Source organism: Paramisgurnus dabryanus, chromosome 2 (assembly GCF_030506205.2).
Source record: "Paramisgurnus dabryanus chromosome 2, PD_genome_1.1, whole genome shotgun sequence".
Lineage (NCBI taxonomy): Eukaryota > Metazoa > Chordata > Actinopteri > Cypriniformes > Cobitidae > Paramisgurnus > Paramisgurnus dabryanus.
Genome location: NC_133338.1, coordinates 1,141,192 through 1,168,270, shown reverse-complemented (window position 1 = coordinate 1,168,270; position 27,079 = coordinate 1,141,192). Strand labels below are relative to the sequence as shown.

Genomic DNA, 27,079 nt, shown 5'->3' with positions numbered 1-27,079 from the left:
TGTGGGATGTGCAGGCTTAGGAGTTAAAAAGCTTTAAAGTTGACCAGACTTAATGCTAATGGAACGACCGTACCTGCCTTATACACCTCCACTTTAGCAAGAGAAAGAATTTTTGAACTTCCAGGTATGATGACATTCACATATCGCCCGTTCATATTGTGACCGGACACAGACACAGACTGACCAGCTGGCACACCATTCAGCACAGCATATCTATGAGAAAAACATCAACTTTATAATCCTCTGTAAAATTGAGTTTTCTCTCACATGTTTTCCCAGCATCAACATGAGTCTACAGAAACGTGTAAGTGTATTTGTTTTTAGACTTGTGAAGATTTAGCACAGTGTCATTGCTAAGAAACGCTCTCTTGTTTACCTTTGTCTCACGTGCTGCAATTGCGTTTGTTCCGGTGCGCCCTCGCGTGTGTTAGTGTATTACAGTAGTTTCGGCCATTAACTTAGTTGTTGATTGTTATCGGGCGTGGCCTGCTAAGTTCAGTCCACAATTGAAGCACTTATTAAAGCAGTCAGTCCACCGCGGCAGCAGTCGCGTGCAGCCCCCCTCCCAACCAGCTCTCTCTGTTAGATACTGACAACGCCGCCGACACACTTTGTTCCACTCTTACATCCTGCTTAGAAACATTATGCCCTCTAACATCTGGACCGGCCAGGGCCACACCACCTGCCCCTTGGCTATCTGAGGTTCTCCGTGAGCATCGCTCAACACTTAGGGCTGCAGAGAGGAAGGGGCGCTGATCGAAAGATCCTTCTGACCTCTGTCTCTAGTAGTCTCTTCTTGCCTCCTTCTCCACGGATATCTCCTCTGCTAAGACCCTATACTACCATTCAAAGATTAACAACTCACCTGACTCTCACATTCTCTTCAAGACCTTCTCTACTCTTCTTTGTCCCCCTGCCCCCCCACCCTTATTCAACTTAACGGCTGATTATTTTGCTTTCTTCTTTGTGAAGAAAACGAAAACTATCAGCAGTCAGTTCTCCGAGCTGCCGCTTCTTGCGCATGCTCAAACCTCTGAGACATGCTCCCTCCCCTCCTTCTCTCCTATCTGAAGCGGATGTTTCCAAGGTCTTTGCTTCTAACCATCCGACTACCTGCCCGCTAGATCCCATACCCACCCATCTCCTTCAGGCCATCTATCTGTCAGTTATCCCTGCTCTCACCCACATTATCAATTCATCCCATTCCACTGGCACCTTCCCTGTTGAATTTAAAGAGGCTCGGATAACCTCGTTGCTGAAGAAACCCACACTCAATCCTGCTATGCTAGAGAACTACAGACCCGTTTCTTTTTTTTTCCCTTCATTGCCAAGACTCTTAAACGTGTTGAGTTCAACCAGCTCTCCTCTTTCTTCACACAAAATAACCTCCTCGATAGCAATCAGTCTGGTTTCAAAAGTGGCCACTCCACTGAGACTGCACTGCTCTCAGTCATTGAAGCCCTAAGGCAGGCAAGGGCAGCCTCATAATCATCTGTGCTGATCTTACTGCATCTATCTGACGCTTTTGACACGGTTAATCACCACATCCTCCTGTCGACCCTCATGGCTATGGGTGTCTCTGACACAGCTCTTCTATGGTTCAAGTCGTACCTCTCAGGCAGGTCATTTTGGGTATCCTGGAAGGTGACGTCTCCGAACCACAACGTCTCGATAACAGGGTGCCTCAAGGCTCTGTGTTTGAACAACAGCTCTTTTCGATATACATAACATCCCTAGGCTCTGTCATTCGAAAACATGGCTTTTCCTACCACTGCTATGGGGACGACACTCAACTCATCACCACCCTGATGATCCCACGGTTTCTGCCCGCATCTCGGCATGCTTGGGGGAAATCTCACTCTGGATAAGGGATCACCATCTCCAGGTTAACCCTTGCGAATACAGAACTGTTTGTCATATAATCTGAACCAAAGATTCAGCACAACCTTTCCATACAGCTAGGTTCCTCGACCATCTCGCCTTCCAGGACGGACAAAAACCTGGGAGTGTTCATTGATGATCAGCTTAGCTTCACGGAGCATGTTGCCAGCACCGCTTGCTCTTGTAGGTTCATCCTCAACAATATTAGGAAAATTAGACCTTTCCTAAATGAGCACGCTACGCAGGTCCTGGTCCAAGCTCTTGTCCTGTCCAGGCTGGACTACTGCAATGTGCTACCAGCAAGAGTGGTCTTCAATGAGCCAAAGAGGGCGCACGTCACTTCTCTCTTTATCAAGTTACACTGGGTTCCTATAGCAGCTCGCATAAATTTAAAGCTCTGCTCCTGGCCTTTAAAACCACCACTGGGTCAGCACCCCCTTACCTTCACTTACTTATACAGCCTTATGTGCCCCTCTTGATCCCTGCGCTATGCCACCGAGCTACGACTTGTGGTGGAATCTCATAAAGGGAAAAAACATTAGGGCGTACTTTCTCAGGAGCTGTTCCACAACTGTGGAATGATCTGCCGGTCCCAACACGATCTGCTGACTCTATAGCCGTCTTTAAGACTCGGCTACAAACCCATCTCTTTCGCCATTACCTCACTTCCTAATATAGGACTTACTATCTCTCTTTATTTTTTCTTTCTCTTTATCTGTACATTTCTTAAAAAAAAAATTACTAACCAACCCTCGTCTATGTATACTGTGTTGAACTTGATGAGACTATTTCCAATGCACTTATGTATTGTTGTTCTTGTGTCGCTATAATTGCTTCTATTGTTTACCTTATTTGTAAGTCACTTTGGACAAAAGCGTCTGTTAAATGACTAATTGTAAATGTAAATGTAACCTGGGATTATTGTTTCCATTGTTTTCCAAAGAGTTTCCGATACGAATTTCTGCTCCGTTGAGGCGCTCCGCACAGCAGTCTTTTCTGTTAGTGATGACGACTGTAGAGATGTAGTAAGAATCCAGAAGATCCAGTCTCCACCAGGGGTTATCAGATGTGTCTGTATGGGTGCAGGTGAAGGGTAAATTGTCAATGGCATTTGATGCTTCCCAACCATATCCTGTGGATGACTGCACAGCCCGTCCTCTTAATGCCAAATCCTCTAGAAAAGACGAAATGAGAATAAGACCAACACCATTAATAGATCTCATGTGGGGATGTGCAGGCTTAGGAGTTAATAAGCTTTAAAGTTGACCAGACTTAATACTAATGGAACGACCGTACCTGCCTTATACACCTCCACTTTAGCAAGAGAAAGAATTTTTGAATGTCCAGGTATGATGACGTTCACATATCGTCCGTTCGAATTGTGACAGGACACAGACACAGACTGACCCGCTGCCACACCATTCAGCACAGCATATCTAATAGAAAAACAACAACTTTATAATCCTCTGTAAAATTGAGAGTTTTCTCTTTAACATGTTTTCACAGCATCAATAACTTTACCTGGGATTATTGTTGCCGTTGTTTTCCAAAGAGTTTCCGATACGTATTTCTGCTCCATTGAGTCGCTCCGCACAGCAGTCTTTTCTGTTAGTGATGACAACTGTAGAGATATAGTAAGAATCCAGAAGATCCAGTCTCCACCAGGGGTTATCAGATGTGTCAGTATGGGTGCAGGTGAAGGGTAAATTGTCAATGGCATTTGATGCTACCCAACCATATGCTGTGGATGACTGTACAGCCCGTCCTCTTAATGCCAAATCCTCTAGAAAAGATAAAATGAGAATTAGACCAACACCATTAAAAGATCTCATGTGGGATGTGCAGGCTTAGGAGTTAAAAAGCTTTAAAGTTGACCAGACTTAATGCTAATGGAACGACCGTACCTGCCTGATACACCTCCACTTTAGCAAGAGAAAGAATTTTTGAACATCCAGGTATGATGACGTTCACATATCGTCCGTTTATATTGTGACAAGACACAGACACAGACTGACCAGCTGCCACACCATTCAGCACAGCATATCTAAGAGAAAAACAACAACTTTATAATCCTCTGTAAAATTGAGAGTTTTCTCTCATATGTTTTCACAGCATCAACAGGAGTCTACAGAAACGTGTAAGTGTATTTGTTTTTAGACTTGTGAAGTTTTAGCGCAGTGTCGTTGATAAGAAACGGTCTCTCATTTACCTTTGTCTCACGTGCTGCAATTACATTTGTTCCGGTGCGTCCTCATGTGTGTTAGTGTATTACAGTAGTTTCGGCCATTAACTTAGTTGTTGATCATTATCGGGAGTGGCCTGCTGAGTTCAGTCCACAATTTAAGCATGGTAGCGGTCGCGTGCAGCCCTCATCGCGTGAAGACCAAAGAGTGTAAAGACCATCAACTCAACCGAACAGGGACACTGACAGGGCACTTGAGTATTGCACTTTTTGTACTAACTTTTTATATTTATCTATTTATCACTTTTTTCCTCTCTTGCACATTTCCTATTCTTTTAATTTTACTATGCGTTTTAAAATCTCTACTGTCATTACAACTCGTAAATCTGTTGTATCACTTCGCCGTGGGCGCAATGTTATAACCTGGGGACTCTCCCTCCATCCACAACCGCCTCACTGACTTTTCCCATTGGTTTATGGAACTGCCAATCTGCTGTCAACAAAGCAGATTCATTACTGCTTTTGCTTCACATTCTGGCCTGTCTGTTTTAGCACTTACTGAGACATAGATTAAACCAGAGGACACTGCCACTGCAGCTGCCCTCTCCAACAACTACACTTTCTCCCACAGTCCTCACAAAACAGGAAGGGGTGGAGGGACCGGTCTGCTCATTCCAAAGGACTGGAAATTCCAACAGCAAACCCCCTCATGTGACAGCAGCTCTTTCGAGTGGCATGTTGTTACTATCATCGACCCTACTAAAATCCATTTTTTAGTTATCTATCGCCCCACAGGTTAACTTGGACACTTCTTGGAGGAGTTGGATGTACCTCTGTCTTCATTCCCAGAGGATGGCACTCCTTTAGTAGTCCTTAGTGACTTCAACATCCACCATGAGAAACCACAGGCAGCTGACTTCAACACCCTGACTGCATCGTTTGATCTCAAGCGAGTCCCTACTTCACCAACCCACAGGTCTGGTAATCTTTTAGATCTTATCTACACACGCTGCTGTTCCACTTACCACACCCACTACACACATCTGATCACTTCCTCATTACTCTTGAGCTCGACCTAACTCCCCCAGTCACTGCACACGATCCCCCATTGGTCACGTTCCGGCGCAACCTGTGCACGCTCTCTCCCTCCCGCTTATACTCTGTGGTCGCTTCCATGTCCCTCCTCCCAACCAGCTCTCTCTGTTAGATACTGACAACGCCACCGACACACTTTGTTCCACTCTTACATCCTGCTTAGACACATTATGCCCTCTAGCATCTGGACCGGCCCTGGTCACACCACCTGCCCCTTGGCTATCTGAGGTTCTCTGTGAGCATCGCTCCAAACTCAGGGCTGCAGAGAGGAAGTGGCGCAGATCGAAAGATCCTTCTGACCTCTGCCTCTATCAGTCTCTTCTTGCCTCCTTCTCCACAGATATCTCCTCTGCTAAGACCCTATACTACCATTCAAAGATTAACAACTCACCTGACTCTCTCATTCTCTTCAAGACCTTCTCTACTCTTCTTTGTCCCCCCTCCCATCTCCTTCAGGCCATCTCTCTGTCAGTTATCCCTGCTCTCACCCACATTATCAATTCATCCCTTTCCACTGGCACCTTCCCTGTAGCATTTAAAGAGGCTCGGATAACCCTGCTGCCAAAAAAAACCCACACTCCATCCTGCTATGCTACAGAACTACAGACCCTGTCGACCCTCATGGCTATGGGTGTCTCTGACACAGCGCTTCTATGGTTTAAGTCGTACCTCTCAGGCAGGTCATTTCGGGTATCCTGGAGAGTAGGGGTGGGCGATAAACCGGTAGACAAAATTAACCGGTAGAAATTTGTCAACCGGTAGAGATTTTGGACTATCGTTTCTATCGAGGTTACGTGCCCACGTCACGCTCCTGTGCGTGTGGTCGCGAAAACGTAACGTTTGTACAGGTATTTAAGCACTGCAGTTTTAAAACAAGTTATTTTAAGCCATTGAAACACAGACAACAGATCTGTATGCGTGCGTTCTTTCTGTGTGTCAGGAGCGGACAAGTCGCGCAACCGCTGCTCTTTCTGTCTGTGAGGAGCGCGCAAGTCGCGCGACCTCTGCTTATTAAGCTTGTGAGCATTTTTCCCGCTTTATTGGCCTTAAATACACATATGCGTCAAAATTCCCGTCTTTGCAAGCATCATCATAAACACGACCAGTAAGGTCTTAAGAGAAAGTAAACAGCTAAAAGAGAAAGCGCATGTGTAACAGTGTATTGGATCCGGACTTTGGTCTTAAAGGGGAAGTTACCTAATTTTGCTCCTGTCTGTCACTCGTGTTAATCAAACAGCATTGAGAAAAAAATCTCTCACTGCTCCTGATTAAATCACTTTTCTACCTTAAATAAAAATATATATAGGCCTATACATACATGCATAATTATTTATTATCATTCTTATTGACTGTGTATCTTCAGAGAGCTTGAGTTTTGTTTGTTTTTATCTTCTTTCTATGCTTGTATATGTTTTTTGTGAGAATTATGAACATTTCTATGGTATTAAAGATTTAAACCTTATTAAAACATAAAAAACTCTACCGTGATACATATCGTTATCATGATATAAAATTAATCCTATCGTGATAGAAGATTTTGGTCATATCGCCCACCCCTACTGGAGAGGTGACGTCTCTGAACCCCAACGTCTTGATATTGGGATGCCTCAAGGCTCTGTGCTTGGACCACTGCTCTTTTCGATATAAATGACATCCCTAGGCTCTGTCATTCGAAAACATGGCTTTTCCTACCACTGCTATGCGGACGACACTCAACTCCATTTGTCGTTCCACCCTGATGATCCCATGGTTTCTGCCCGCATCTTGGCATGCCTGGGGGACATCTCACTCTGGATGAAGGATCACCATCTCCAGCTTATCCTTGCGAAATCAGAACTGCTTGTCATATCATCTGAACCAAAGATTCAGAACAACCTTTCCATTCAGCTAGGTTCCTCGACCATCTCGCCTTCCAGGACGGCCAAAAACCTGGGAGTGGTCATTGATGATCAGCTTAGCTTCACGGAGCATGTTGTAGATTCATCCTCTACAATATTAGGAAAATTAGACCTTTCCTAAATGAGCACGCTATGCAAGTCCTAGTCCAAGCTCTTTTCCTGTCCTGGCTGGACTACTGCAATGCGCTACTGGCTGGGCTTCCAGCCTGCACAACCAAACCCCTACATATGATTCAGATCGCAGCGGCAAGAGTGGTCTTCAATGAGCCAAAGAGGGCGCACCTCACTCCTCTCTTTGTCAAATTACACTGGGTTCCTATAGCAGCTCGCATCAAATTTAAAGCTCTGCTTCTGGCCTTTAAAACCACCACTGGGTCAGCACACTCTTATCTTCACTTACTTATACAGCCTTATGTGCCCCTCTTGATCCCTACGCTCTGCCACTGAGCGACGGCTTGTGGTGCCATCTCAAAAAGGGAAAAAAACATTAGCGCGTACCTTCTCAGGAGCTGTTCCAGAACTGTTAAATGATCTGCCGGTCGTGACACGATCTGCTGACTCTATAGCCGTCTTTAAGACTCGGCTAAAAACCCATCTCTTTCGCCATTACCTCACTTCCTAATATAGGACTTACTATCTTTCTCTATTTTTCCTTCCTCCTTATCTGTACATTTCTTAAAAAAAAAAAAAAATACTAACCAACCCTCGTCTATATATACTGTGTTGAACTTGATGAGATTATTTCCAGTGCACTTATGTATTGTTGTTCTTGTGTCGCTATAATTGCTTCTATTGTTTACCTCATTTGTAAGTCACTTTGGACAAAAGCGTCTGTTAAATGACTAATTGTAAATGTAACCTGGGATTATTGTTTCCATTGTTTTCCAAAGAGTTTCCAATACGAATTTCTGCTCCGTTGAGTCGCTCCGCACAGCAGTCTTTTCTGTTAGTGATGACGACTGTAGAGATGTAGTAAGAATCCAGAAGATCCAGTCTCCACCAGGGGTTATCAGATGTGTCAGTATGGGTGCAGGTGAAGGGTAAATTGTCAATGGCATTTGATGCTACCCAACCATATGCTGTGGATGACTGTACAGCCCGTCCTCTTAATGCCAAATCATCTAGAAAAGATGAAATGAGAATGAGACCAACACCATTAAAAGATCTCATGTGGGGATGTGCAGGCTTAGGAGTTAATAAGCTTTAAAGTTGACCAGACTTAATGCTAATGGAACGACCGTACCTGCCTGATACACCTCCACTTTAGCAAGAGAAAGAATTTTTGAACTTCCAGGTATGATGACGTTCACATATCGTCCGTTCGTATTGTGACAGGACACAGACACAGACTGACCCGCTGCAACACCATTCAGCACAGCATATCTAAGATAAAAACAACAACTTTATAATCCCTTTGTAAAATTGAGAGTTTTCTCTCACATATTTTCACAGCATCAATAACTTCACCTGGGATTATTGTTGCCGTTGTTTTCCAAAGAGTTTCCGATACGAATTTCTGCTCCGTTGAGTCGCTCCGCACAGCAGTCTTTTCTGTTAGTGATGACGACTGTAGAGATGTAGTAAGAATCCAGAAGATCCAGTCTCCACCAGGGGTTATCAGACGTGTCAGTATGGGTGCAGGTTAAGGGTAAATTGTCAATGGCATTTGATGCTACCCAACCATATGCTGTGGATGACTGCACAGCCCGTCCTCTTAATGCCAAATCATCTAGAAAAGATAAAATGAGAATGAGACCAACACCATTAAAAGATCTCATGTGGGGATGTGCAGGCTTAGGAGTTAATAAGCTTTAAAGTTGACCAGACTTAATGCTAATGGAAAGACCGTACCTGCCTGATACACCTCCACTTTAGCAAGAGAAAGAATTTTTGAACTTCCAGGTATGACGACGTTCACATATTGTCCGTTCGTATTGTAACAGGACACAGACACAGACTGACCCGCTGCAACACCATTCAGCACAGCATATCTAAGATAAAAACAACAACTTTATAATCCCTTTGTAAAATTTAGAGTTTTCTCTCACATATTTTCACAGCATCATTAACTTCACCTGGGATTATTGTTGCCGTTGTTTTCCAAAGAGTTTCCGATACGAATTTCTGCTCCATTGAGTCGCTCCGCACAGCAATCTTTTCTGTTAGTGATGACGACTGTAGAGATGTTGTAAGAATCCAGAAGATCCAGTCTCCACCAGGGGTTATCAGATGTGTCAGTATGGGTGCAGGTTAAGGGTGAATTGTCAATGGCATTTGATGCTACCCAACCATATGCTGTGGATGACTGCACAGCCCGTCCTCTTAATGCCAAATCATCTAGAAAAGATAAAATGAGAATTAGACCAACACCATTAATAGATCTCATGTCGGGATGTGCAGGCTTGGGGGTTAAAATAAAGACGGGGTATAAGAGGTGTGTTAAACATTTAGTAAATAAAATAGTAAATGGCACCTTTACACTTGATTAATTTAATGTAAACTATGTAATAGGAAAGGTAGTAGTTGTTACCTGAAGAGGACAGATTTGTTTGGGAATTTTTTTGGATATGAACTTCCATTCCTAAAGTAAAAAAAAAAGGAATTAAAGACTCTTAGTCTGAATGATCCACAGATGTATTTGAACACATATTGTCTGCACTGCTGTAAAGTCACTGTTAGAATGTAATTATTCTTAAGCCTAGAGGTTTGTTTTTTAAGGTCTAAGATATCAATTATCAATGTCAGTTATCACAATCCATTATCAAAGTTTGCAGCGTGAGAGCACGGAATCTGGTCAGAGAGCAGATGAAATGATCGAATACCAAGGTGCAGATTCAAAACATATACTGGTTTATTAAACAATCTGCACAGTATTTATACATCTCAGAGTGGAACAGAATATAGTCAACTGATTTTAGTAGGCTTATGATAGTTAACCACTGGTAACATTATACAGTATGTTGATTGACCTTTGAATCTAGAAAGTTTCCATGAACATCTGATACGCGGCTTACTAGAAAAGTTATTATTAAGGCGAGAAACAAAGCTAGAGCTAGGGGTGTGTCATATCATACCGTTCACGATTATACGGTATAATTTTTTACATAATAAAAAATGTCATATCATGATATCAATGATATAGCAATGTCGCATTTACGTTCCCTAACGCGCACAGCAAAAACAACACCTGAGAGCAAGAGCAGCGAGGGGTAGATACAAGCAGCGAGTGATGTGCGGCCAAAAAGTAAACTAATGACTCAACCGACCATCGCTGTGTAAATTACTTAAGGGGCTGTCCACACGGAGACGCGGATCACTGTATACGCATAAATTTGTTATCGTATTGGCGTTTCATCCACACGGATCCGGCGTTTTGGGAGACTGAATCCGCTATTTTTTGAAACCGGGTCCTAAAGTGGATAAATCACCCTTGCGGTTTCGTCTGTACAGCCAATCCGTATATTTTGTGAAGCAAAAACGTCATCACATCACGTGTCGGAAGCATCACACGTAACAGCAACAACAATAACGGCGGACTACGTGATTGTGTTCGTGCTACAGAAGCTACTAAAGCCTACTAGCTTTATTACAGCAAAATCTATTGCTCCTATGCAATTGTGGTGACCAACAAGCGATAATGGACAACACCATACGTTGGTTATGCGCATGCTCAAATTCTTCTTCTCTGTGTACAGTGTATATCTGTGACAGAATTACAGCACCCCATACTGGTCCGGCATATATACTACACCGCTTTCAGTCGGTTTCAGTGGTTTCGTGTTTACGGATTATTTTTTTAGAGCAAGGAAAAAAAATGATCGGATAGGGAATGCACCGGCTTCGTGTGGACAAGACCTAAGTTACTGCTAAACTGAAGTGTTAAGGAGTTGCATTATATAGGGAAAACACTGCCAACTCGTACCACTGTGATGACAGTAACTTACTTTACTGACTAAATTTAAATAAATAAAAAATTCACAAATGTTCACATTCCGGTTGTACTGACGCACGTTTACTTAAAGGAATAGTCTACCCTTTTGCCATATTAAACTATGTTATTACCTCAACCTAGATGAATTAATACATACCTATCTTTTTTCAATGCGTGCACTGTAAAGTGCGTTGTGAATGTGTTAGCATTTAGCCTAGCCCCATTCATTCCTATGGTACCAAAAAAAAGTTTTATTTTGTGGCACCATACTTACTGGTATAACTCCTCATGTAACAGTCTTTAAATAGGGAAAACACGGAAGTGTTTGGTGGCTTCCCTGTTTGGTACCATATGAATGAATGGGGCTAGGCTAAATGCTAACACATTCATAACACGCTGTACAGTGCACGCATTGAAAAAAGATAGGTATGTATTAAGTTGTCTAAGTTGAGGTAATAACATAGTTTAATATGCCAAAAGGGTAGACTATTCCTTTAATATTTAATTAGACAGATCCATCTTTTCTATACATTTTCCATTCAATTATTCGATCTGATGAGTTTAAAGCTCCGTTATACCTGTTTGTTTCTTCAGCGACTGCAGCAAGGCACAAGCGCATTGTCCGCTACTGGGTCCTAAAGTACACCTGATTTCTCACAACATACAGACCATAGTCACAGACATATGACTTGTTGACTTCTCCTGTGTTTATGAAAATCTTATTTATTCACTTGTGTTTTATCTGAACTGGATTAAAATTTATCTCACGACCCCAAATGTGCCATGATTAATGTTAATATTATTTATGTAATGTTTATGCGAACTAAACTGCACAATAGTAAATTCATTTTAAAATAAAAATTTTAAATTGTTAGCTAATGACTTAAGTTACTGTGATCTGTGAAAATTACTACAAATCTGTGGTAGTGTCATAGTGATGTAAAATTTTTATACCATTTCATCTCTAGTTCGTACTTTGTTTACATTTGACTCATGCTGTGTGATCGTGTCACTACTTTTACTTATGACAATGGATTTACACTTCGAATAGACCCCTTCACAGTTCACGTAACAGGCGGTTCCCACTGCGCATGTCGGTGTCAGAAAAGTCATTACAGCAGGTTGAGTTGAGTATTATTCGTTATCGTCAAAAATGCCCATGAGACATCAGTCAAACAGACACTCAAAGCCAGGTAAAAAAAATCACAGCTTTTTTGTAAAGAGGGCAAGAAATGACAAGTGAGAGTATGTGTGTCTAAAAAATTCATATTGTGGTGGAGTTTGTAAAACTCTTTATTAGTATCTTATAATGCCTCTCATTTTCTGACCTGCACAATGAAGGATAACAGAACATTTTGAGTGTACTGTACTCACAAACAACATGTGCTTTTGTCACCACAATTATTTTTAAAATAATCTGTAGAATAGTTGGACTCTATACACTTTGTCATTATTTGCCTGGGCTTCTACTTTCAAAGCTAGGTATCAATTGAGTTATTAACAAAACCAATAGTAAGCAAATGCAGAGAAATTATGCAATGTACAGTAATAAAAGAGTTGATACATTCATACAGTCGTTCAAATACAACCGGCCCTTTGAGATTAACCGTAATGCTGATGTGGCCTGGGATGAAATTGAGTTTGACACCCCTGTGTTAGATGAAACTAGAAAGCCTGGATGGTAACAGTTTGACCCCATGCTGCACGTGCACCCGATAGTCATTCAATGTTTACAAACCTTGAAGGGGTCTATTAGGTAGTCTGTCATCAATGAGAGCTCATTGGATGAAAAATGCACTTCTTTTTCCATAATTTTTATACCATCATAAATATCATTACCGCAAACATTCTTAAAATATCATGATATAATTTTGAGGCTGTATTTCCCACCCCTAGCTGGAGCTCACATATACTAGTTTATATAATGACAAAATGTTCTGTCTGTAACCAGCCTCTCACACAGGAAGATTCAGAAATACTTAGTTCCTTATATAAGCGGTATACACTTTTAGTAAAATCTTTGGTTGCATATGGTAATAATATTAATAATAAGGGGTCTTTTAGTCAACCCCCCTACCAGGAAATCCCCCAGATGTTTGGATGTGCTAAAGAGCTTAAAAGGTGAGTGTTAATCTCTTATTAATTTGATAAATTTCATAATTTCTGTCAGACCATGAACGTCCATTTTTGATAGTGCTGTGGTGTGACTGATCTAGTTCGAGAAAAAAGAAAAATATGAAAAAAATTATCATATTCAGGTTTAAAACAATGAACTTATTCAGTTACTGTAATGTCCAAGCTCAGTCTTGTATAGCAATGACTCAAAATGGCTGCCAAGGTGTGAAAGTCCTGTGGTGTGACAGACCGTCCTGTAGTGTGAAATAATCAAGTCAGATGTCTAGCTAGATTCTCGTCTGTTATGTTTGCAATATTAAACATAAATATATATCTGTCTCTCTATATATATTAAACAAATATTGTTAATATTATAACATACCTATATTATTAAACATAAACATATATCGGTCTTCATTTGTTTGTTGTATGTGTATATGTAAACAGTCACTGATCATCATTGTTTTTGAAGTGAATATTTGACAGCTTTTAGGCATGAGCAAAGAAAGGACAAGGAGCCCTTACGAAAATTAACCATGGTTTTATTGTGGTAAAAGTGTAGTTACCATGGTTTTTTGGTGTATTGATTACTATCAGCAAAACCATGGTTTTACTACACTAACCATGTTTTTTTGGATTAAACAATAGTAAAATCATGGTTAATTTTCGTGAGAGAGGTACCGGGAAAGGTTAGCACAGGATGAAGCCAGGCATGATGAGATCCTTAGGGAAAAAAAGGAGAAAGTAAATACGTTTATAATAGGGAAATTGAGTTGGTGTAACATTTTCTAAGCTGTACACTTGTATAGAATACATGTAATCGCTGTCTCTATTCCATCAACAGATATCAAGAAAAGAAAGCTAAAGAAATGTCAAATGTCTCTTCACTGGAATCTTTGTTCAAAGCTGAATTGATGATTTTAACATGCTTTTAATTATTTCAGCATGATTATAATGACTTTCTCCTGAGAAACAAGATATTTGTTTAGTCTTTTAAGTTAAAAATAGAAATGAATGGTCTTGTTCACTATGTTTTTAGTTCCAATTCTTACACTAAGTAATAAGATTGTACTGATATGTTGCATTTTCATTAATGTTCAAATAGAGATGCAAATGAATATGTTTGTTACAAAAGTATTCAATACATTTCACCATAAATGTTCATACAGTGTCTCATTTCGTCCTGTGGTGTGACGGGATGTCCTTTGTGTTCAAACACAATTAAACAACTTTTACTATGTTAACTAGCTTAAATGATAACATGCGTTTGAAAACATTGCATAATATAACTACCGTATAGAAAAAATAATAAACATTTTCAAATATTTTTTCTCATCTTACACAATATTTCCACTGGAGTGAGTGGTAAAAGATTTCACAAGCAAAGAATAAAATCGAAAAATAGTTGTGGAAAAAATATATGAAGAATTTTAATGATCATTCTTTAAGAATATTTGTTAAACTTAAAAACATACCTGATTTGTATTTGAAATGAATAATATTTTAATTTTACAATAATGTCATGTCACACCGCAGGACATAATTTGCCTGGCGCTGTGAAAAAAGCTTAATAAATTACATAATGAGAAAAAAATCTGCTAACCTCTAACAGTTTCAAAAACAACAGTATTTGAACTTAACAAATGCATACAATTCTCGAGCAATTTAGAACTTTTTCTGAAAAAATGCTGTTTTACCCTTATTTGTCATGCGTGCGTTAATGTATGTGATTACAGAATAATTTAATGCAAACAAACGTTTTTGACACAAACGCAGCTTTATATTGATATCGCGAGACAGCATTTCACCTCGACAGGAAATCTGATATTAACATTACTGGCAGAGCGTGATTTGAAACGGACAGTTTTGTCAAAGCAGCAACCTGGTTCCCTTAATTTCTTACTACTAAAATGCTGCCGTCTCTGTCTATTCCTTCTATCCATGCCCAGCGCCACTGATTTAAGTCCTTTATCAATTAGGTCGTCTTACCTAGTCTTCATATACTTAACTCTGCATCCTGCTGACAACGTTTACTTGTGACTTCTCAGCCGCCACGTGGCATCTGCAGCTGGATCTCAACTACACCTCAACCTCCCCCCCACCACCTATTCTACTTCTGATTGGCTAGTTGGTTAGTTTGGTTGAGAGTGAAAGATGTGTTCCTCTCATACTATAGAGCAGGGGTGTCCAGACTTTTTTGTGTGGCGATCTACTTTTAAAATGAAAGAGCCGACAAGATCTACCTGCTAAAAAACACAGTTAATTATTTTTATAACACTTTAAATGCTTGTTAGGACTATACATCTTCATTGAATTTAGGGCTGTTACCATTACTCTATTCTTTCTAAGGAGTTAAAAAAAATCATTGAGTATATGTCGAGTATTCCTTAAAATAGCGGAGAGTAGACTAACTAGAAAATGACAACAGTATTAGAAGCATATAAATTAGCGCTGCGCTGCCTCATCCTCTCTCTCTCTCGTTTGCTCGCTCGCGCACACACACCGTGCGCGTGGATCAGCTCCTGGGTGAAGAATGCGCATCCTGGTGAATTTCGGAAGTTAGACGACTGAGCTGCAGCGGCCTGGCATAAGATTTATAAAAACACATTTGAGAAGAAAGGCGCAGCAACTCAGAGTAATTGTGAAACACGCAAGTATTATAATGCCAATTTCGCGCGTGGAGCAGCAATTAACTTATGTGCGATCTACCTGCATTGCCCTTGCGATCGACTGGTTAATCGCGATCGACGTATTGGACACCCCTGCTATAGAGGGTATGCACATGACGTCACCGTGGGCGAGAGGGACTGCGGTTACGCCCACTGAGTGGCAAAATACAGAGCGGCAGCATTTGAGTACAGCATGACATCGGCGAAAACACGTGGAAAATGCATCGAAATAGGAAAAAGCTGTTGTGCGATAGACTATACTAACAGATTAACAAGAATTCGAAGCTATCGTTTAACAGACTGCCAAAAAAACCCAAAAGGAGAAGTACATTAATCGTTCATGCCAACGTCCACAAACCACAGGTGGGTTGATAAGTGGCTAGGGTCACTATCAAGCAGAGGTTTTACTTTCTACTTAAAAGTATTTTTCAAGTATTTGTATTTTATTCGTGTTTTTGGGAAAACATACATTACAAAGCATATTATCCAAATTTTTACTCTATTATATTTAATAATACGTTTTTGTTTTACATTTAATATTTAAGTACATTAACGTACTTTTACTCAAGTAAAAGTACACAATTTTAATGTAATTAGGCATTAAATACATTTTAATATGCAATATTAAAGAATACACAGTATGATTCTATGGTTTGTAGTAAAGTAAATTTTTTTCCCAATACAAACATCCTAATAAAGCACAGATGCTTGGAAAATGCAACTAACGTAACTAAGTATTGTCCACCTCTGCTATAAAGTCCAACTAAATTCAATTTAAGCTGATAATAGTCAGTTTTACTGGCATTTTCGCAGCCCCCGCTATGAAAACCAGCCATTTTGTTGAACGTTTGCCACTCAACAGGGTGAGTTCAGGGCGAGTTCCGGCGTGGTCACGTGGAAAATGATGCCAATGCATACCCTCTATAACATTTTTCCGCGGATGGCCGCGTTTGACACTACAGGGAGTGCAGAATTATTAGGCAAATGAGTACTTTGACCACATCATCCTCTTTATGCATGTTGTCTTACTCCAAGCTGTATAGGCTGGAAAGCCTACTACCAATTAAGCATATTAGGTGATGTGCATCTCTGTAATGAGAAGGGGTGTGGTCTAATGACATCAACACCCTATATCAGGTGTGCATAATTATTAGGCAACTTCCTTTCCTTTGGCAAAATGGGTCAAAAGAAGGACTTGACAGGCTCAGAAAAGTCAAAAATAGTGAGATATCTTGCAGAGGGATGCAGAAGTCTTAAAATTGCAAAGCTTCTGAAGCGTGATCATCGAACAATCAAGCGTTTCATTCAAAATAGTCAACAGGGTCGCAAGAAGCGTGTGGAAAAACCAAGGTGCAAAATAACTGCCCGTGAACTGAGAAAAGTCAAGCGTGCAGCTGCCAAGATGCCACTTTCCACCAGTTTAGCCATATTTCAGAGCTGCAACATCACTGGAGTGCCCAAAAGCACAAGGTGTGCAATACTCTGAGACATGGCCAAGGTAAGAAAGGCAGAAAGTCGACCACCACTGAACAAGACACACAAGCTGAAATGTCAAGACTGGGCCAAGAAATATCTCAAGACTGATTTTTCTAAGGTTTTATGGACTGATGAAATGAGAGTGAGTCTTGATGGGCCAGATGGATGGGCCCGTGGCTGGATTGGTAAAGGACAGAGAGCTCCAGTCCGACTCAGACACCAGCAAGGTTGAGGTGGAGTACTGGTTTGGGCTGGTATCATCAAAGATGAGCTTGTGGGGCCTACTGCCAGTTTCTGGAAGACACCTTCTTCAAGCAGTGGTACAGGAAGAAGTCTGCATCCTTCAAGAAAAACATGATTTTCATGCAGGACAATGCTCCATCACACGCGTCCAAGTACTCCACAGCGTGGCTGGCAAGAAAGGGTATAAAAGAAGAAAATCTAATGATATGGCCTCCTTGTTAACCTGATCTGAACCCCATTGAGAACCTGTGGTCCATCATCAAATGTGAGATTTACAAGGAGGGAAAACCGTACACCTCTCTGAACAGTGTCTGGGAGGCTGTGGTTGCTGCTGCACGCAATGTTGATGGTGAAAAAACACTGACAGAATCAATGGATGGCAGGCTTTTGAGTGTCCTTGCAAAGAAAGGTGGCTATATTGGTCACTGATTTGTTTTTTTTGTTTTTGGTTTTTGAATGTCAGAAATGTATATTTGTGAATGTTGAGATGTTATATCGGTTTCACTGCAAAAAATAAATAATTGAAATGGGTATATATTAGTTTTTTGTTAAGTTGCCTAATAATTACGCACAGTAATAGTCACCTGCACACACAGATATCCCCCTAAAATAGCTAAAACTAAAAACTACTTCCAAAAATATTCAGCTTTGATACTGTGTTTTTTGGGTTCATTGAGAACATGGTTGTTCAATAATAAAATTAATCCTCAAAAATACAACTTGCCTAATAATTCTGCACTCCCTGTATACGCAATAAAATTGATTTCTTATTCAAACTATTTCAGGGCATCACTAATTTGGCGACATTAACAGTACATAAAAACATTAGGATATGTGAAGAAAAGTAACCGATCCACCATTGCAAACACAGTTTAGAACAAACAACAAGACAGAGAAATCAAACAAAGAAGAGAAATCAAACATTATGGTAGGCTGACTGAACGCGCCGCGCACCGAGCGGAGTCTCAAATTTTGGGCTGCAAGCGGATGACGAAAATGACGTCATGCGAGCGGCGCGCATAGGCGGACGTTCCTGGCATACTTTCGGTTTCAGTCTGTTAAATGCGCTTACATAAATACAATCATTAGCATTTACCCGCATGTTCCGTACAGTATTACACACATATATAACTTGTTTAAACATTATACAACCCTCGTTCTTACCCGTATAAGAGGAAACAGAAAATGACACGGACACGATGCAGCTTCAGTCACTTCCAATGTAGTAATGGACGAACGTTAGCTGCACCCTCCCCAAGGCAGGCTGAACGAGGCATTAGCAATCGATCGCAGACTGGTCATTAAACTTCCGTCAAAAGAAAATGAAACTTATGTTAACAAGCAAACACTGCATATTGTAATCTAAAATGCATTTCCACAAAATGTTATCTAAGTAAATAAAACTGCATTTTTAAAACATCGTTTTTTTTATCATATTAATCTCTTTAGCCTCTTTTACCCAAACAGCAAGACTGAATGAGGCATTAGCAATCGATCACAAACTGATATCTAAAATAACGGCAGAAGGAAGTGAAACTTATGTAAACAGTCAAACACTGTAGATTGTAAGTTAAGGTGCATTTCCCCAAACTTTTATTGAAGTAAATAAACAGCATTTTAAACACAGATTTAACAAAAAAAATGGATTACTAATCTACAGGTCACTTTCTTCTGTTTATAGACCGTTAAAGGATCTTTTGACTTAAATCAACTCGTTCAATGTATTATATCATTTTTATCATTCCTACATACTCCCCTTCAACACACGTCCTCGACATCCCAACCAACAGATGGGTAATGATGTAGCAAATTAAACAGTTTGTATTAATGCAAGGATCTTCATTTCCATGGCCATGTACTTATTGTTTAAATTTAACTGACACAACAATTTGAGGTATATGCTTCTCAGTAGAGCAGCAAAAAATAATTATAAAGTCAGAGAAAGAATTAACTACAATTCCTTAGGTAATACCCTTTTGAAATAATGTTGTGGAAGGTATACCATGGGAGATGGTCTTTGCCTCACAAGTATCTGCTTACCAATAAAGTAAAAGAAGTAACATTTAAATTAGTTCACAAATGTTACCCATTTAAATCCTTTCTCAGAAGATAAGCCACACATTGAAGTTACCTGCTGTTTTTGTCACTCTTCCTAAGAAGATGTAAACATTTATTTTGGCAATGTACGGTCACTGAGAAATTCTGGACAGAACTTTTATTGTTTATTCAATCTTCTTTTGTTAGTGATTTCTCTTTTTGTTTTAAAGATGTCTTTCTTGCATTATTTGACTGCTTGAAAGAGAATACAGGCAAATGTTATATAATTAATCTATGTTTCCTTCTAGCCAAATTTCACACACATAAGCAAAAAAGTACTGGATCCAAACCTCTGTTTGCTGCAACCTTTTATTTAAAGATGATCTGGATAGTATATGGAAACTATTCAAAGCTCTATTAATCCTAAAGCAATGAAAACTATATCTCTCTATTCTTCCTTTATGTCCTTTTAATTTGTATACTTGCATTATTGTCCTCTATGTATTCCTGGATTTTTTTCTCTTTCTGTTGTTTAATAACTGTATCATTGCTGAAATGTGTTGTTTTGTTGAATTTAAAAAAACGTTATTATTAATGGTGTAACGATTCGTTTTAACAACGATTCGATCTGTAGCCTATCACGATTCGTGGTTGTCAGTATACGATTTAATGATGACATTGGTTCATTTAGAACAATACGATCCGAAACGATTCAGTGGCTTGAAACCGATTTAGTAGCTTTGTAGCCAAAAACTCAACCAGTGTGACTGAAATAAATACCTGGATAGTGCAGGTGAAGTTTTCTAGATTCCTGTTGTTTCTTGTAAGGGAATCGGGTATCAATTAATTATGGATATAAACAAACAAGTAAACAAATAATGGCATGTGCATTCACATTTTATTTGAATAAAGTGTAACCAACAATTTAGGTTCACTATCTGCTTGCTGCCTGTCCGCTGATCAAACTGTAAAAAAACGCGATCTCTGTAGACATCCCAGACTTCACAAACGGCAATATCAACATAGTGGCCAAACCTAGCAGCACAAAACAAAACAAAGTGTTCCAGCCAATAAATGACAAGAAGGATTTGGGGGTGGGGGTTGGGCGCGTTCATGAAAGCATGGAAGGGGGGGGGAGGAGTTAGCTACGCTCCGTCTGTTTGAAAACAGTTCAAACGTCAACAATAACTAACGTCTCGCAGATTCGCTTAGAGAGCCTTTAAATGCTACTTCTGCTTTTGTTTTTCAACATAAAAATATTACAATATTAAAAGTATTAAATTATAAAGTATAAAATTAACTATTTATTCCACCAGAAGAGATGTTTGTTTGGTATTTAATACCAAAAATAAAGTGCAACAAACATTTCTTCAGGTTGAATTAATAGAAGGGTTTACCTGCTACGTTTGCTGTTGTTTTTCAAAATAAAAAAATTATACAAATACAGAAGTATTAATATCAAAAGGAAAGTGCAACCAACATTTCTTCAAGTTGAATGAGCAGTGGCTGAACCTGCTACTACTCTCATTTAAATAAACAAACAGCAGTGCACTAATATGTAACAAAAGGTCAAGTGTAACCAACTACTCTTTAATGTGCCTTTTAGATTTTTCTTCAAAAATATCAACTGATCAACATGATCCGTCCGCAGAACACTTCTCTGTGCGTTCACTATCATAATTTAGATATTTGATTATTTATAAATGATCATAATCTTAATTATTCGTTTATTGGGGACCCGATATCGCACAGAGTATACGTCAGCCGTTTCGTTTATCTCACGGACACAAAATTGTCAGTCTGATCTTAGTCAGAGGTTGCCGGGTAAACTAATACTTTATGTCTGGCTGCTCCATGTTTGCTCCGATCATAAAAATAGTTACTATAGTCACGATCATGCAACTTGCAAGTTAGGTGATAGACATAAATCTGAGAGTCCTGGTGAATGTGCCCCTTGCTCCATTCAACATCAAAACACCAGTGTGATCATATCCTGACATACTTATTCTGCTGTAATACCAGACTTCTTCTAATCTACTGGAAATAATAATTTCTGAAAGAATTAAAATAAATCAATAATAACAATTTATTTTACCAGTCAGGTTACGTTGTCTGGCTCTGCACCAAGGTATATTTGTGATCTAATTGTACCTTATTGTCCTGGTAGGGCACTTAGATCTTCAAATCACTTGCTTTTAAATGTACTACGAAGTCGCTTCAAATTAAAGGGTGATTGGGCCTCTGTGGCTGGGCCCATGCTTTGGAATGCTCTCTCTTATCATGTGAGGTCTGCTCCTTCATTTTTAAATCTACTCTGAAAACATATTTTTATTCTTTAGCTTTTGGACATTTGTAATTGTTTCCACTATGTACAGAACATTGGATCAATTTTTATTGTGTTAAATGTGCTTTATAAATAAAGGTTGTTGTTGTTGTTCCAGCTTCAAACATCAATTAAAGAATATAGTACAGAATATGATTCAATTCCAGTTAATTAAAATGATAAACAGTTGCAAAAGTTACAAAGTCATACCTGGCAATAGACACTCTGGCTACAGAGTACTTCCATCGTGGATATAATACACCCAAAATGGTGTAGGAAGATTCTTGTTAAAGATTTCTTTCATGATGTTTTAATAAACACATAGTGTGGGAGCTTCTGGTTACAGAATGCCTCCCTGAATAAAACTAAAACTACACAGAAATCCAGTTTGACCTGTTCCAAGTGACCTTAAAAGACACCTGGTCAAAATAGCCAGAAATATCCTGGAAAAACCCCACCTCTACAAGAAATGCATCTTCTATCCTAAGTTCTAAAACCTTCATCCATTTTATCCTAGACATAGAAATGAGACCTTTTTACTCATCGCACCATGACCTTTAAAATAATACTAAACATGAATATAAAATTACAATCTTAGAACCACATAATATGTATACATTACATCATATATTTCAGCAGATACTCAGTGATGTGAGCCCAAAGGCTAACAGTGCAAAAGCCTTTGTGATGAAGAGATTATGACATCAAAGAGTTGCATATCTGTAAACAGTTTCACCTAAGAGTCAAATTTGGCTTAGCAACACCACCTGAGGTTTTACAGTGTCTCTTCATAAATAAACTTAAAGTTTATTGTATACCAGCTGTATTACACTCCTCTTTGTCCAGGTAGGGCAGTTCTTTAAATCGGGGGTCCAACGCTGATGCTGTTTAAAGAACAAGAATATTGCATTCATTGCATTATTAAATTAAGTTGAACTGACATTGCAAGTGACGACCACCTCCTCATACACAAAATCAGAAGATTAAACTATAGTATGTTTAAAAGAAATGTGGCACAGTGATGATGTAAAGCCACCATGAACTAAGAATTTTATTATTTATTTTATTGTTTACTTTTCCATATGAAAAAAACTCAACTCAACTTCAAACTTTTTTAATTTTACAAAACAACATAGTCTTATAACCTAAGATATTAACCAAGTTGATTTTAATTAAGACTCCAAATTAATTACCTATGTTGAGAGCATCTTGGGTGCCTGTGTAGTCTTCGGAAAGGTCATCACCATCTTAATCTCTGCAACCAGGGTTGAGTCGTTTTCGCATGGCTGTAGGTGTTTCAGCAGTTTTGCTTGAAGAGGAGCAATAACAGAGAGAGTTGGCTGGTCTTCTTCACACATTACAGTTGTTGCAATTTTGACAGGACCCATCAACTGAACAATGTCCTCCATTTTAGCATATCCTTGGACATCAGAGGTGCCATTATAGCTGGCTGTTCTTCCAAAAAACTTTCAAGCATTTCAAATGAACTGTTCCATCTGGTGATTATGTCTTGGATTAGTTTGTGTTTTGGTAAATCCATCAGAGGTTGTTTTTCCTGTAGGACGTGACATGCAATCGGGCTGCAGTGAAAAATCCAACTATTTTTCACACTTTCCCCAACAACCTGGAAGCACGGGCCACCCCCAAACCCTTCTGCAAGGCAAGGTTGAGCGTATGTGCGAAGTAGGTAATGTGTGGACTGAACTGGTCTTCTGCACCGGCCACAACAGATAGTCACAGAATTTTTTGCTCATTTTTGCATGGCATTCTCACGGATCTCCGTATATTTCTTTTTCGTGGCATTCTCATGGATTGGTTACTCAACTGCTTTTTCCTATTTTCAAACCATTGTCGCTTCGGTTTAGGGTTAGATTTGGTGTTTGCGTTAGTATGTCACTTTAAGTATTGGTTTATACTATTTTTTCTGATGTATTCTTTTATATTTTCTAAACTTTAATCAGTTGTCGCCTGGTGTTAGGGTTAGAGTTGGGTTTGGGTAGGGATGTCATTTTATGTAAATCTAACCCTAAACCATAGTGACAATGGTAAGAAAATAGGACAAAACAGTTGAGTAACCAATACGTGAGAATGCCACGGAAAAATGTGCAAAAAATTCTGTGACTATGCCACGGAAATTCGTGAGATCAGGTTGGCCACAATCATGTTCTTGCCGTTATCTGTGACGATGGCAGGATTCTTGTCGGAGATTTTCCACTCAATGCAGGCTTCACGCAGTAATGCGCCAATATTTTACCAGTACGGGCTTTACTCTTAAAGGGGACAGAGAATGAAAAAACATTTTTACCTTGTCTTTGTAGAATAATGGTAGTCTAGCCGCATTCACAAACATACAAAAAGTGCTAAACATGCTAAACATCTCAGTTTCATAGAAATTCCTCTTTTAGAAATGTCAGCCAGAAAACAGCCCAATCTGAAAAACTGATGCTTATGACATCACAGGCATCTAACTGCCCCTTCACTTTAAAATAATTGGCTACATTTTTTGAGTGGCAGCGAAGTCAGCCAATCAGTAATGAGATTGCAAGTTAAGCCAGTAGGGGGAGCCAAATAGGTGCAAAACCACTTGTTTAAAATCATCCACCCTATAGAGCTATCTGAGAGAGGTTTTTAGGAAGCTTCTAAGGCATTACAGACCCAAACAAAATTTTTTTTGTCTACATGTCACATCACAGAACAAGGATAAATACTTCGTTCAATCATTCTATGTCACCTTTAAAGCAACACTAAAGAGTTTTTGCTCTTTGCTCCCCCTACAGGTTAGAAGTGTAATTGTCCATTACCACTGTCGTAATTACTGCAACATAGCTGGCTCTGATTGGATTGTAGGTCTGCTGTAAAGCAAGTTTTTGTAGTTTTCACTTGAACTACAGGATTGCGACCCGACGGTTGGAAACTTCTTTAGTGCGGTTTTGGCCAATAGAGGGCTGCAAAGCGAATTGAACGACTGAAACTTTTTGGAAACGTTATTTTAAAATAAAAAAAACTATTTAGTGTTGCTTTAAAACTCTCTTTTGAGAACAAAGGTTTTCATTTTCCACTCCGGATCAATGTGATGAGAGGTAATTGTCACATACCCTTGATTTGAGCATGATGTCCAGCCATCTGTTGTTATATCGCTACTTGTTCAGCTTGAGAAAGCGACAGCTTGTCACGGAGAACACAAAAAGGACCAAAGGCAAAATACTTGGGGAGTCTTTTCTTTTTAATGAAAAACACAGGCCGAGCCGTACAGGCAGAATAACTTTGTAATTGAGAGAGACACACAAAAACACAGGCAAGACCGCACATGTCAATTAACTTAGGAGGTCACAGTCCTTTAAGGGGAAAAGCAAGCAGGACCGCTGGGCCGTTTAACAAAGGTAGGCAGACAGACTCGGCTGGGTCTGTGGCGTTCTAATGCTGGCTGTGACCAGCTGCGGCAGCAGTGACGGGCTCGAGAGACAGAGGGGAATAACAGGTGCGCTTGTGCAGCCTCGATACCTTCCACAACTCTTCCTCTGCAGGTTAACTGGACAGAGAACAGACTTGGTAACAAACAGCAAATAATAATAGCAACAGCAAAACAATGACACGACCGGACATGACATGAGCATGGCTCCGTATCAAATAGAGAGTAGCACAAAACAACCACACTGTAGGGTCGCATATCTTTGCAGATAAACTTGGCAATTGTTGCCGTAATGTTTTTTGCCCGAGCTGAGTTTTGGCCCAGTCTCTGACTAAACATGTAGGCGAGGCTTTAGGCTTCTGCAGAGTTGACTTTAATGGTCGGTGTTGTGTGAAATCCCATGGCGCCTTAGTAGGTAGGTGGTTGGAGAGATTTGTTGTGTTGCCGTTGTACTTTACTTGACCTTTACATATCCGACAAACAGCGAGTGACTAATTTAGAACATCTCCATCTTTGCAAAAGCCAAAGTGTTTCCACACACTGGACCGCAATGATGGCTTGATAATTTCTCGCTCGTGAGCTTCTCCTCTGCCATCCGCCATGCTGTTTCGTTGTCTTTAAGCTGCTGGCGCGTGGTGATGATGTCACAGATAGGCAGACTGAATCGAGTAATGTTTAACGCCATTATCATTAAAAGTGATAAGAAAAAAAATCCATACAAAGTCTGACGTGCTTAAATTCAATGCGTTATTTCCTAATATCGATATAATCGATTGATTACCTTTTAAAACGATGTTCGATAGATATATGTCGTCCGGAAAGCTAACTAGCCGAGCATAGATCGATGTAGTTGGATCATAGGAATATAAATTGATGTAATAGATGAATCGTTACACCCCTAGTTCTTATACAAGCAGCTTATTCAAAAGTCCAGGAGTGTGTAGTGCACATGTTAGCTCTCAGCTTGTCCCTCAGTTTGTGTTCACATGGGTAAGTGTGTTAACACTCAGATTGTTCAACAGTCCATCAATGAGTGTATAATCCGGATCAAATGAAGCTGTGACGGTGCTGATGGTTAAAACAAGCCCCATAATCACAGCCCAATGGAGCGGTATCAGACTTAAAGGCTCTCTAAGCGAATCTGTGCGACGTCACTTGTTGTTGATATTTGAACTGTTTTCAAACAAACGGAGCGTAGCTAACTCCATCCCCTCCCCCTCCCTTCCGTGCTTTCATGAACGCGACCAACCCCCACCCCCAAATCCTTCTTGGCGTTTATTGGCTGTAACACTTTGTTTTGTTTGGTGGTGCAGGTTTGGCCACTGTGTGTATATTGAAGTTTGTAGAGCCTGGGCTGTCTACAGAGATCGCGTTTTGTTTACAGTTTGATCAGCGGTCAGGTAGCAAGCAGATAGTGAGGAGATGTTTGCTGTATGTAACAAAAAATGTTTTATGGTCTAAAACGCGTGAATCCGCTTAGAGCACCTGACTAGAATTTTGAGTATGACAACGTCAGGCTATGAATATATAAATATGACATTAAAACTTGTAATATGCAGTGTTGGGGAAAGTTACTTTTAAAAGTAATGCATTACAATATTAAGTTACTAATTGCATTACTTACTTACTTTTCATGGAAAGTAATATTTACGTTACTTTTGCATTACTTTTGCGTTATTTTTTCTTACTTGGCTGAGGCTTGATCTCTTTCAGGCCTTGCAGGTGTTTTTATGACTCAAAAGTTTTGGATATTTCAAAAATGAACTGAATGCTGGTTAGATTTATCAGTTGTTAATTTATTTAATTTTATTGACATTATT

General features: G+C 39.7%; 1 protein-coding gene across 5 annotated transcripts in view; it reads right to left on the bottom strand.

Moving 5' to 3' along the window:
- The window catches only part of LOC135783420 (uncharacterized), a 36,529-nt gene extending 17,824 nt beyond the window's left edge, over positions 1-18,705 (bottom strand). For 2 of the 5 annotated variants that reach the window (XM_065294128.2, XM_065294129.2), the window contains exons 1-12: positions 18,655-18,705; positions 9,587-9,637; positions 9,132-9,393; positions 8,908-9,047; positions 8,524-8,785; positions 8,300-8,439; positions 7,916-8,177; positions 3,786-3,925; positions 3,403-3,664; positions 3,178-3,317; positions 2,794-3,055; positions 74-213 (exon numbers count right to left, since the gene is read on the bottom strand). In XM_065294128.2, the coding sequence (XP_065150200.1) occupies positions 74-213; positions 2,794-3,055; positions 3,178-3,317; positions 3,403-3,664; positions 3,786-3,925; positions 7,916-8,177; positions 8,300-8,439; positions 8,524-8,785; positions 8,908-9,047; positions 9,132-9,393; positions 9,587-9,635 (2,059 nt within the window). In that variant the 5' untranslated portion in view covers positions 9,636-9,637; positions 18,655-18,705. The remainder of the gene's footprint in view (positions 1-73; positions 214-2,793; positions 3,056-3,177; positions 3,318-3,402; positions 3,665-3,785; positions 3,926-7,915; positions 8,178-8,299; positions 8,440-8,523; positions 8,786-8,907; positions 9,048-9,131; positions 9,394-9,586; positions 9,638-18,654) is intronic. The other 3 variants (XM_065294130.2, XM_073811750.1, XM_065294132.2) reach the window with 3 other exon arrangements.
- Between the last annotated feature and the right edge of the window lie 8,374 nt (positions 18,706-27,079).